At 31.2% G+C, this 13,600-nt stretch overlaps 1 protein-coding gene across 1 annotated transcript in view; it reads right to left on the reverse strand.

Annotated features, from left to right (window-relative positions):
* LOC130447067 (uncharacterized) overlaps positions 1–12,201 on the reverse strand; it is a 54,892-nt gene extending 42,691 nt beyond the window's left edge. The window contains exons 1-2 of the mRNA XM_056783694.1: positions 11,830–12,201; positions 10,466–10,516 (exon numbers count right to left, since the gene is read on the reverse strand). Of these exons, the coding sequence (XP_056639672.1) occupies positions 10,466–10,516; positions 11,830–11,908 (130 nt within the window). The 5' untranslated portion in view covers positions 11,909–12,201. The remainder of the gene's footprint in view (positions 1–10,465; positions 10,517–11,829) is intronic.
* Between the last annotated feature and the right edge of the window lie 1,399 nt (positions 12,202–13,600).

The following is a 13,600-nucleotide window of genomic DNA, read 5'->3' on the forward strand; positions in this document are numbered from 1 at the left end:
ACACCAGGTACCTAGTAGACACTTTTAGTCGTGATTTTCGTGTTCAGCGATCTGGGTAACCTTCAGGATATATAAATTTGACGAATGTCATAACGAATTTCATCGGGGTTACAGTAAACTACGTGGATGTCGTCCACATTGGGCACCAGGTACCTTGTAGACATTTTTAGTCGTGATTTTCGTGTTCAGCGATCTGGGAAACCTTCAGGATATATAAATTTGACGAATGTTATAACGAATTTCATCGGGGTTACAGTAAACTACGTGGATGTCGTCCAGATTGGGCACCAGGTACCTTGTAGACATTTTTAGTCGTGATTTTCGTGTTCAGCGATCTGGGAAACCTTCAGGATATATAAATTTGACGAATGTCATAACGATTTTCATCGGGATTACAGTAAACTACGTGGATGTCGTCCACATTGGGCACCAGGTTCCTTGTAGACATTTTTAGTCGTGATTTTCGTGTTCAGCGATCTGGGAAACCTTCAGGATATATAAATTTGACGAATGTTATAACGAATTTCATCGGGGTTACAGTAAACTACGTGGATGTCGTCCAGATTGGGCACCAGGTACCTTGTAGACATTTTTAGTCGTGTTTTTCGTGCTCAGCGATCTGGGAAACCTTCAGGATATATAAATTTGACGAATGTCATAACGAATTTCATCGGGGTTACAGTAAACTACGTGGATGTCGTCCACATTGGGCACCAGGTACCTTGTAGACATTTTTAGTCGTGATTTTCGTGTTCAGCGATCTGGGAAACCTTCAGGATATATAAATTTGACGAATGTCATAACGATTTTCATCGGGATTACAGTAAACTACGTGGATGTCGTCCACATTGGGCACCAGGTACCTTGTAGACATTTTTAGTCGTGATTTTCGTGTTCAGCGATCTGGGAAACCTTCAGGATATATAAATTTGACGAATGTTATAACGAATTTCATCGGGGTTACAGTAAACTACGTGGATGTCGTCCAGATTGGGCACCAGGTACCTTGTAGACATTTTTAGTCGTGATTTTCGTGTTCAGCGATCTGGGAAACCTTCAGGATATATAAATTTGACGAATGTCATAACGAATTTCATCGGGATTACAGTAAACTACGTGGATGTCGTCCACATTGGGCACCAGGTACCTTGTAGACATTTTTAGACGTGATTTTCGTGTTCAGCGATCTGGGAAACCTTCAGGATATATAAATTTGACGAATGTCATAACGAATTTCATCGGGGTTACAGTAAACTACGTGGATGTCGTCCACATTGGGCACCAGGTACCTTGTAGACATTTTTAGTCGTGATTTTCGTGTTCAGCGATCTGGGAAACCTTCAGGATATATAAATTTGACGAATGTCATAACGAATTTCATCGGGGTTACAGTAAACTACGTGGATGTCGTCCACATTGGGCACCAGGTACCTTGTAGACATTTTTAGTCGTGATTTTCGTGTTCAGCGATCTGGGAAACCTTCAGGATATATAAATTTGACGAATGTTATAACGAATTTCATCGGGGTTACAGTAAACTACGTGGATGTCGTCCAGATTGGGCACCAGGTACCTTGTAGACATTTTTAGTCGTGATTTTCGTGTTCAGCGATCTGGGAAACCTTCAGGATATATAAATTTGACGAATGTCATAACGATTTTCATCGGGATTACAGTAAACTACGTGGATGTCGTCCACATTGGGCACCAGGTTCCTTGTAGACATTTTTAGTCGTGATTTTCGTGTTCAGCGATCTGGGAAACCTTCAGGATATATAAATTTGACGAATGTTATAACGAATTTCATCGGGGTTACAGTAAACTACGTGGATGTCGTCCAGATTGGGCACCAGGTACCTTGTAGACATTTTTAGTCGTGTTTTTCGTGCTCAGCGATCTGGGAAACCTTCAGGATATATAAATTTGACGAATGTCATAACGAATTTCATCGGGGTTACAGTAAACTACGTGGATGTCGTCCACATTGGGCACCAGGTACCTTGTAGACATTTTTAGTCGTGATTTTCGTGTTCAGCGATCTGGGAAACCTTCAGGATATATAAATTTGACGAATGTCATAACGATTTTCATCGGGATTACAGTAAACTACGTGGATGTCGTCCACATTGGGCACCAGGTACCTTGTAGACATTTTTAGTCGTGATTTTCGTGTTCAGCGATCTGGGAAACCTTCAGGATATATAAATTTGACGAATGTTATAACGAATTTCATCGGGGTTACAGTAAACTACGTGGATGTCGTCCAGATTGGGCACCAGGTACCTTGTAGACATTTTTAGTCGTGATTTTCGTGTTCAGCGATCTGGGAAACCTTCAGGATATATAAATTTGACGAATGTCATAACGAATTTCATCGGGATTACAGTAAACTACGTGGATGTCGTCCACATTGGGCACCAGGTACCTTGTAGACATTTTTAGACGTGATTTTCGTGTTCAGCGATCTGGGAAACCTTCAGGATATATAAATTTGACGAATGTCATAACGAATTTCATCGGGGTTACAGTAAACTACGTGGATGTCGTCCACATTGGGCACCAGGTACCTTGTAGACATTTTTAGTCGTGATTTTCGTGTTCAGCGATCTGGGAAACCTTCAGGATATATAAATTTGACGAATGTCATAACGAATTTCATCGGGGTTACAGTAAACTACGTGGATGTCGTCCACATTGGGCACCAGGTACCTTGTAGACATTTTTAGTCGTGATTTTCGTGTTCAGCGATCTGGGAAACCTTCAGGATATATAAATTTGACGAATGTTATAACGAATTTCATCGGGGTTACAGTAAACTACGTGGATGTCGTCCAGATTGGGCACCAGGTACCTTGTAGACATTTTTAGTCGTGATTTTCGTGTTCAGCGATCTGGGAAACCTTCAGGATATATAAATTTGACGAATGTCATAACGATTTTCATCGGGATTACAGTAAACTACGTGGATGTCGTCCACATTGGGCACCAGGTTCCTTGTAGACATTTTTAGTCGTGATTTTCGTGTTCAGCGATCTGGGAAACCTTCAGGATATATAAATTTGACGAATGTTATAACGAATTTCATCGGGGTTACAGTAAACTACGTGGATGTCGTCCAGATTGGGCACCAGGTACCTTGTAGACATTTTTAGTCGTGATTTTCGTGTTCAGCGATCTGGCAAACCTTCAGGATATATAAATTTGACGAATGTCATAACGATTTTCATCGGGATTACAGTAAACTACGTGGATGTCGTCCACATTGGGCACCAGGTTCCTTGTAGACATTTTTAGTCGTGATTTTCGTGTTCAGCGATCTGGCAAACCTTCAGGATATATAAATTTGACGAATGTCATAACGATTTTCATCGGGATTACAGTAAACTACGTGGATGTCGTCCACATTTGGCACCAGGTTCCTTGTAGAACTTTTCTGTCGTGATTTTCGTGTTCAGCGATTCATAAATCTCCCATTTAACTATTAAATTTTCATTTCTAATTCATAATTTTTGTTCACGAAGTTTCTTGAGGCTCTATCGAATCGTATGCACTTTTTGCATTTTGATTTTGTCGTTTTTTTGTGCTTCATATCTTCGACTAGTGACAAAACCTTGATAATAATTTTTTTCTCGACCAAATCGTCGAGTTATCCTCGAAAAACCAGATTATGGTATTTACCGTATAAGTTTTTTTTTTGTATGGAAATCGTAATTTAATGAGAAACCTTCGCCTTTTTCGTAGTCGACTGTTTTTATAAATATAAACAAGTTCGTTAACCAACATAAATGATAATAATTCAGTCGCATTTAAGAACGCATATTGATATTTTCCAATCGAACAAAACAATTATGTTTGCGTCACGTTCGGAAATAATAAGGTATGAGGTACAGTATTAAGGGAAAATCCATGTTTTCACGGTGTTTTCATCAGGATCCAAAATTCCTCACAACCAAGACAAAACCTCCTCACAAGAGCAAAGCGCGGAAGCCAACCAAAGGGCTCGGTTGACGACGGCGGCGAAATCGACTTGCAATTTCTTCAAATTTTCATGTTTCATGGGAAATCGAATAACTTTGGGGGAAATTTAAGCAATTTCTTTAAATTTTCGTATAAAATTTAGAGAATTCTCAAAATTCAAACGATTTTTTGGAAATTTGAGTTTGAAATTTCGATATTTTTAGAGAATTCTCGGAAAATTCGAGCAATTTCCTCAAATTTTCGATCTTTTTACAAAATTCTTGGAAACTCATCAATTTTTAGGGTAAATCGAAGTAATTTTTGGAAATCGAGATTGAAATTTTAGAGAATTCTCGAAAAATTTCTTCAAATAATGACAACGAGCTCGATTTTTTTAGAGAATTGTGGGATATCAAATAACTGTATGGAAAATTGAAGCAATTTCTTGAGATTTTCATAAAAATTTTAGAGAATTCTCGAAATTCAAACGATTTTTTGGAAATTTGAGTTTGAAATTTCGATATTTTTAGAGAATTCTTGAAAAATTCGAGCAATTTCTTCAAATTTTCGATCTTTTTACAAAATTCTTGGAAACCCATCAATTTTCAGGGCAAATCGAAGTAATTTCTGGAAATCTAGATGGAAATTTTAGAGAATTCTCGAAAAGTTTCTTCAAATAATGACAACGAGCTCGATTTTTTTAGAGAATTGTGGAAAATTGAAGCAATTTCTTGAGATTTTCATAAAAATTTTAGAGAATTCTCGAAATTCAAACGATTTTTTGGAAATTTGAGTTTGAAATTTCGATATTTTTAGAGAATTCTTGAAAAATTTGAGCAATTTCTTCAAATTTTCGATCTTTTTACAAAATTCTTGGAAACCCATCAATTTTCAGGGCAAATCGAAGTAATTTCTGGAAATCTAGATGGAAATTTTAGAGAATTCTCGAAAAGTTTCTTCAAATAATGACAACGAGCTCGATTTTTTTAGAGAATTGTGGAAAATTGAAGCAATTTCTTGAGATTTTCATAAAAATTTTAGAGAATTCTCGAAATTCAAACGATTTTTTGGAAATTTGATTATGAAATTTCGATATTTTTAGAGAATTCTTAAAAAATTCGAGCAACTTCTCAACATTTTCATGTTTTAGATCTTTTTATAACAAAATACCCGACGTAATAAAATCCAAACTCTGCTAATATATTTTTCCTTTTCGAATTTGAATAATATTTCTAAAATAAAAGTCCAAATGGAGACTGGAAAAAACTACGTAATGAAATATTCCAACGAAAAAAGTTCAATGACATTAAATATACAAAAAACCAGTTTTTTAATTTCAATATTCTCGATTTTTGAAAAACAACTTTTGGATTAATAGACGTCGTTAATTTTATCTCAAACTTGTTTCTTAATTTTCCGACGATTTTCATTGTACCAGGCATCGAATGGTACCAAATTAATTTCCTTTCAATAACTTCGAATAAACACTCTTACAAAATCACCCTATACAACCGCATATATCCAAAAAAACATCGTAAAAATAAATATGGAACATAAATTCTACATTTCGCGTTCGATTAGAAGCAATTTTCAATTTCCTCGGCCACCTTATGCACCGGATCTATTACCATGTGATTCAATCTCTTAAATTTGTCCACTATATATATATTCGTATATATAAATTCATTTTACCGACTGGCGATTATAATAAATCCTTTATTGTATGTTTATTTATGTTAATAACAATATAAAAAGATTATAACAAGACTTTTATTTATTATAAAGGGTCACGCTACGCTTCTTGAACTTCAATTAATAAGAAAGGTTATCAAAAAACATCCTGTCATCATTATAGTAACATTCTATAAGAGATTCAATCTTAAACAAAGTCGTTTCATAGTCATTTTAGATAAATATATATATACAAACTATCAAATATTTTGGTTATCTCAAGTTTCACTATATCCGCCATGTTTTTTACTTGTCCTTTATTTTGTTTTTATTTGTATTTCGTACAAAATATACGTCAAATCAATCGCAATAGCTGACGTAACTTCCGCCGTGATGTCTTGTTCGAAATGTCATCTAAATATTTGTAAACATTTCAAATACGTTTTATACAAACGTGTAAACATAGCTTCAAATCAAGTCCATAACTAGTTAATTGTAGTTATACAGACAAATATTCTGGTTATCGAGAATTAACCGCTTACATATCAATATATCCACCTTGTTTTTTTTTTCTTATCGTTTCCTTTGTTTTTATTTATATTTCATATAAAAATATGTTAAAATAAACTAAACTTCCGCCATATTGTCTTGTTCGAAATGTCATCTAAATATTTGTAAACATTCGACGTTTCAAATACGTTTTATACAAACGTGTAAACATAGCTTCAAATCAAGTCCATAACTAGTTAATTGTAGTTATACAGACAAATATTCTGGTTATCGAGAATTAACCGCTTACATATCAATATATCCACCTTGTTTTTTTTTCTTATCGTTTCCTTTGTTTTTATTTATATTTCATATAAAAATATGTTAAAATAAACTAAACTTCCGCCATATTGTCTTGTTCGAAATGTCATCTAAATATTTGTAAACATTCGACGTTTCAAATACGTTTTATACAAACGTGTAAACATAGCTTCAAATCAAGTCCATAACTAGTTAATTGTAGTTATACAGACAAATATTCTGGTTATCGAGAATTAACCGCTTACATATCAATATATCCACCTTGTTTTTTTTTTCTTATCGTTTCCTTTGTTTTTATTTATATTTCATATAAAAATATGTTAAAACAAACGAAACTTCCGCCATATTGTCTTGTTCGAAATGTCATTCCAATATTTGACGTTTGAAGACGTTTTAGACAAACGTGTAAATTTAGCATCGGACCAACTCGATCGAGCTCGTAAAAAAACAAAATTAGCCACAAAAAAAAAACATTTTTTCGATAAACTAAAAAGACAAATAGGTAATGTTAGTCGTACGGGCAAATTAAAACCCGCCACAAACAAACAGAACTTCGCATTCATTTCTATTTTAGCATAAGTAAATATCCATCTATCATAAATAATTACCTCTCTGTCTGTTTGAATTGGAAGCGTTCAATATGAAATTAGTTCAATGCCTTTTACGAGGGTTGTTATATATATATTCTAAGATAGACAAATGAAAATAAAATATTTATTTTTTCGAAATTTTCGAAATACATATTCCGAGTACGTGCGCCAACTATCAAATTCTATAATGTCAATGTCAGTTTTGACACATTCTCATCGGTGTTGCCACATCTCAAATTATTCTCGACGACCTATTTTTTTTTTTAATAAATGCTTATTTTTTCGTTATTTCTTGTTTATTTAATTGTTGTTTTTTTTTAACGTTCGTCTCCTTAATCTATTTACAAAATATTTTGATGTTTTTATCCTACGTAAATATCTTCAATTATTACAAATAACTTCGTAAATAATATTGTTTTTTTGTTTTGAAACGCATTCGATTGTTTTATAATTCGTTTTAATTCAAATTATTTCCGTAATCGGATAATTTAGTTTTGGACTTTCTTTGGTACAAAATTTCGCGGAAATTATCGATTCTATAAATGCCTGTCACCGATCGAAATGTCACGAAATTTGACAGGTAGTTGGTACTTCGTAAACGTCATACGGATTTGACAATTGGACAGCGCCATCTTCGCGTGAGTCACACGACTTATAGAGTGATGTTGTACGATTATTTTTTGTCCTATTGAATATGGAAAAAAATTAAACGAAAATTACTTGAAATGTAAATTCGTACAATGCAATTTCTCGCGAAAAAAAAACGTAGCAAGTTAATAACAGGTGGAATGACGTCTCTTTCGGCCTTGACTTTGCAAAAATCCGATTCCGAGGAAGTAAACAACGCATATATATATTTTCTTTTTCAATTTATAATATTAAAAATAAGCATTCTCGATGATTAAATTAATATTTTGCGGGTAATTTAATCTCGGATAAAAAGCTAAAACCCGATAGGATAATTCGACGCTTCCAATTTGGAAAAACCTGTGGATCTAATATGATTTATATCCCCGGTATCGGTGTTTATATCAAACATTTTGATTTTTTTTTATATTTCATGAAAATGGCCGATTTCGTTGACGCAATTCGTATCCTTGACATGAAAATCGCTGTTTTTCACACTATTGTATTTTTATTTTTGAAATTCGTGATCAACTTAACTGATTTTAAATTGAAATTATTTTATTTGTGTAGTCTTTTACCTACGGGGGTTGCCTGAAAAGTATGCGATCTAGTTTAGGCTCGAAATCTTATACAAAGTTTCTGATTTTCACTTTTTTATTACCCCAAATGAGAAAATCATCCAAATCGACCTTATAAATGAACAAAAATTAGTGTTCGGCCATTTTATGCCAAACGCCTTCTTTTGATATGATCTATCAACTTTATGAACGACCCTCGTAAATAATGTACCGATAATTTAACCGTCTAATTTCACGTTTTGTTTGTTATACTATATTTCATTCGAGTATTTGAACTAAAAACTCAATTTTTCCCATTTTTATAAAAGAAAACTTCGACTACACGTTCATACAATTATCAAACCAAAAATAAACATCCAAAATGGCTGATAATCTATTGAATATACGCAGACATCTTCAGGTTGAAATTGGAAACTGTCTAAACGACCCTCGTATATAATGTACCGATAATTTAACCGTCTAATTTCACGTTTTGTTTGTTATACTATATTTCATTCGAGTATTTGAACTAAAAACTCAATTTTTCCCATTTTTATAAAAAAAACTTCGACTACACGTTCATACAATTATCAAACCAAAAATAAACATCCAAAATGGCTGATAATCTATTGAATATACGCAGACATCTTCAGGTTGAAATTGGAAACTGTCTAAACGACCCTCGTATGTAATGTACCGATAATTTAACCGTCTAATTTCACGTTTTGTTTGTTATACTATATTTCATTCGAGTATTTGAACTAAAAACTCAATTTTTCCCATTTTTATAAAAGAAAACTTCGACTACACATTCATACAATTATCAAACCAAAAATAAACATCCAAAATGGCTGATAATCTATTGAATATACGCAGACATCTTCAGGTTGAAATTGGAAACTGTCTAAACGACCCTCGTATATAATGTACCGATAATTTAACCGTCTAATTTCACGTTTTGTTTGTTATACTATATTTCATTCGAGTATTTGAACTAAAAACTCAATTTTTCCCATTTTTATAAAAGAAAACTTCGACTACACGTTCATACAATTATCAAACCAAAAATAAACATCCAAAATGGCTGATAACCTATTGAATATACGCAGACATCTTCAGGTTGAAATTGGAAACTGTCTAAACGACCCTCGTATATAATGTACCGATAATTTAACCGTCTAATTTCACGTATTGTTTGTTATACTATATACTTGCGTAAAAATATCAAATTCTAGTAACGAATGGGACAGGAAGAAAGAAATGAAAATATTGAGTGTATTAAACGAGGGCAAGGACCTTTTGCTCTCAAGACCTCTGATAATTGAACGTCCCAAGTCGTATAAACAAAATCATATCAGAAGACAAATAATCACTCGAATCATTGTTGAATGTTTTTGTTCTTATACGTATCAAAGTTCATTCTTAAATTATTTACAGTGTTGCCGTTATTAAGATATACAGAATACACGTTTAGGAATTTGTTTCATTTGAATTTGACACAATAAAAAGTGTATTTATATTATTATTATTATACCCCCGTATAAATTAATAAATTCCATCGTTTTTAAATATTAAAACTCATTATTATTATTAATAATAATAAATATCAATCTTTATTTACCGTCAATTTCCTGTGACGTTACAGAAACTGTTATTGTGGAACTGACAGTGGTATAAATATAATCCCCCATCTCTATACTATAATAACCGAAAACTAGTAAATTAATCAAACGTTGTGTATTTAAAACGAGACGTTTTTATACGTGTATTATAACAAAAAACTAACTATTTACAATTTAATGCATAATAATTTGACATTTATTAGCTAATTACATACCCTAATCACACTTTTTTATAACGATAACATTGTAGATTTATAGATTAAAATGAAAAACAATATCAACATATTTACGTTTTTTTTTTAAGGAAATTCAATTATTTGCAGTATAATTATATCCATATCTGATACTAATATACAGTTAAATAAAAAACAAAATATATATCGGGTTAAAACAATGGCGTCAATACACGTAAGACGTACTGTAGTACATAACGACGCCCCTAAATGTCGGCAACACGTCGTACAACTCTTATATGACACAATACGAGGGTTATTTTGCAACACTTATAATTCAAATTATAAAATAGCGTTGTGACGTAAGTCGAAAATAAATTATGATATACAGGGTAAAAAAAAAATAGTTTTATATAGTATATAAGCACTGATTTAATTGTAATTTCAAATGCACTTACCTTTTTTTGTCTCCACTACAACTTTTTCTTCCCCCTCTTTCTTTTCACCATCTGACACAAAAATAAAAAAAAATATTCAACACTATTTTACATAAAATAATTGAAGAACGAATTTTTTTGTTGTATCACCCTCTAAACGGTATAATAAGGTTAGAAAGAAACCTTGGGGTTAAAATTACTCCTATATATAGATCAAGAAACGATATATTCTAATTATCTCAGATAAACACACAAACGCAAATGAAGTGCCAATATGTATTGACCCTCGTAGAAAAAAAAACGAAGTTAAAAAGACAAATACCGATTATTATATAGTAGCTCCTCTATTGTTCCGTAATACTCTATGATTTTATAAAAGAGAAGAAGAAAGATAACCATAATAATAGTTTTAATCAAAACACGTGTTACTTCTCGTAAAATGATGTAGAATAAACATAAAACATAATTTAAACAATATTATTTATTTTAAACACTCGATTTAATAGTGGGGAAATCATTTTATACCGAGAATATCACAGAAACTAAATAATTAATTAGTTGAATTAGAATTAATGTCTGTTCTTAAACTTGTAATCCAATGCATTCATAATGAAATTAAACAACACGTTTTAATTGCAAATTGAGTGTTTTACGCTAATTCTGTACATTCATTTTGTTTTGCCAATCACCAAGTGACACTTGATAAAGATTTAACGCGAAATTAAAACCCGTTTCGTTTCACGTTTGGGGCATACTAAGCAATGACTAGAAAAAATTGTGAATTCAACTTGCTGATGATAAAAATTGAAAAAAAAACGTTTTGAAATGAAATAAACATCTCCAATGTGTGATCTAAGATATATGAATAAATCCAGGAAGTTCTTACTCGTACAAAATTTATTATAATCCATAATTTTTAGGTTATGGGTTATTTCAATAAACGAATATGTCGATAGAAACATTATTCGCTTATTATTTTACAATATTCGATGTAAAAGGATGATAAAAGTTGAAAACAATTAGATTGATATGAACTTAACAAAATTATATAAAAATATCTCGACTTGTATTATAGAAAGTTGTATAAAACGTATACATCATATAATTTTCATTGTTTTTCGTGTTTATACACATTTGTCTATCAATTATCACATAATTCCATAATTAAAAGTGAAAAAATTTGTAAAATTCGAAAAATTTATATCACAAAACAAGTGAAGGTCACCCATAGAAGGTTTTCCAAATAACTTATATTTATAATAATTATTTTATTCCTAAAATAATCAACGACCCTCGTGTAAAACATTGAAATAGTTTGTGAATCATATCAGGAGTAGGTTGTTTTGTTAATAATATAAATAAATGTGATATAAATTATTACTTACTAGTTGAATTGGTTTCCTTTATTCGTTTCTGTACCTTTTTCTCTTTAAGCGAAGAACGTGGTAATTTTCTTGAACCCATTTTTATCACAAATATTAACAGTTTAACAACATCACAACCGAAAAAAACATAAACAATAATAATCCGAATGAAAACAAAATACCTACACCATTACGTGATATTGACAGCTGTTTCCTTATATCGTCACTTCACTTTCAACTATCTTAAATTCAAGAAAATCAAGTTATGACTAATTAATTGAATTATTTTCAATTTAAATTATAACATTGAAATTAATTATTTATATTTTTCGTTAATCTATTTCCCAACAACTTAAATGCAATCAAATTTAATAAACCAATGCCACCTAGTAACGATGTTGAACAATAAAATATTTATTTTATAATAAAATTGTGTTAGTAAATTGAAAAATTATTCAATTAGGTTTAAATTACTCAAATACTAGTAACTGGACCTTTTATGTGAATAAATTAATAAACATTTATTCTTTTTGTTAAATAAATGTCGTCACTTTTTACAGTAATCTGTAATGTCAAATGTGACTATTAATAACATATGATATAGTTCGATGATGAAATAGTCAATATGATTAATACGAAATGAAAATTGCGTATTAATTTGAAGAATAAGACAAAAAAGAGTGAAGAAATGTACAAAAAGAAGAATAAAGAAATGTTTTAATGGTTAGGGAGGTTATTAAAAGATAAATATGAAAATAAAACGAGTGAACCTGACCTCGGAGTATTAGATAGATTGGATGGTATAACGTGATAACTGATTGCCGGTTAAATTGTGGTTTTATTATTTCATAACGTCAAATTACGAAATAGTAGTGAAATATCGAAAATAATGTAAAAAATTTAGAAAACAAGATATATTATTATTAAAAACGGGAAACTATGTGCCTTTTAAGATAATTTTGTCGATATAATACCACAAAGTTGATATTTATCACTTTCTATATCTCTCTACTCTGTTCTGATTGGACCTCAAATGATAGGATATAGAAAAAGAAGGGGAAGTTTTCAATAGCGTAGGGAGATAATTAAACTGATGCTCTTTCTTGTTTCAAATCACTCGATTTAGGTTTTGTTATCTCTTTCTTTAATATTAATTTCATGTATAATAAGAAAGATGTTTTACATCGTTGCCACGTTGAAAGTCTTTTCCAGTCGAAATAATTTAAAGATTAAATATGTTTCCATTTTTTTTTTGGATCTTATTATTGAATTTATGTTTCAAACATCAAAAAAAGTTGTTAGGTTTGATTTTGATGACGTTATTAGTTTGAAATTATTGAATTTCTCGATATCGAAGACCTCAACTACAACTAAAAATAAAACACGGTATATTTGTACAATATTTTATTTATACATTAAATATATCATCTAATGAATATAATTTCAAATAAACAACGCTAACCTACAAAGAAAATATTTCTAAAAAAATAAATACATTTTAAAATCGAACAAAACAAACATATATATATATATATATATATATATATATATATATATATATATATATATATATCCAGCTGGCAACAATTTAACATAAACCACACGTAAATATCATTTTTACTATGACTTAGTAAAGAAAAATTTCAAAATAGAAACACTCTGATGGCTTTTACAATAAATCTACCATCACAATTGATATTTTACATCGTTGCCACGTTGTAGTTTTTTTCCCGTTATTTGCGTAAAATAATGTTAATCCGACATCCGAAAGTCGAAAAATAATGTTACACTA

Source organism: Diorhabda sublineata, chromosome 7 (assembly GCF_026230105.1).
Source record: "Diorhabda sublineata isolate icDioSubl1.1 chromosome 7, icDioSubl1.1, whole genome shotgun sequence".
In the NCBI taxonomy this organism is placed as follows: domain Eukaryota; kingdom Metazoa; phylum Arthropoda; class Insecta; order Coleoptera; family Chrysomelidae; genus Diorhabda; species Diorhabda sublineata.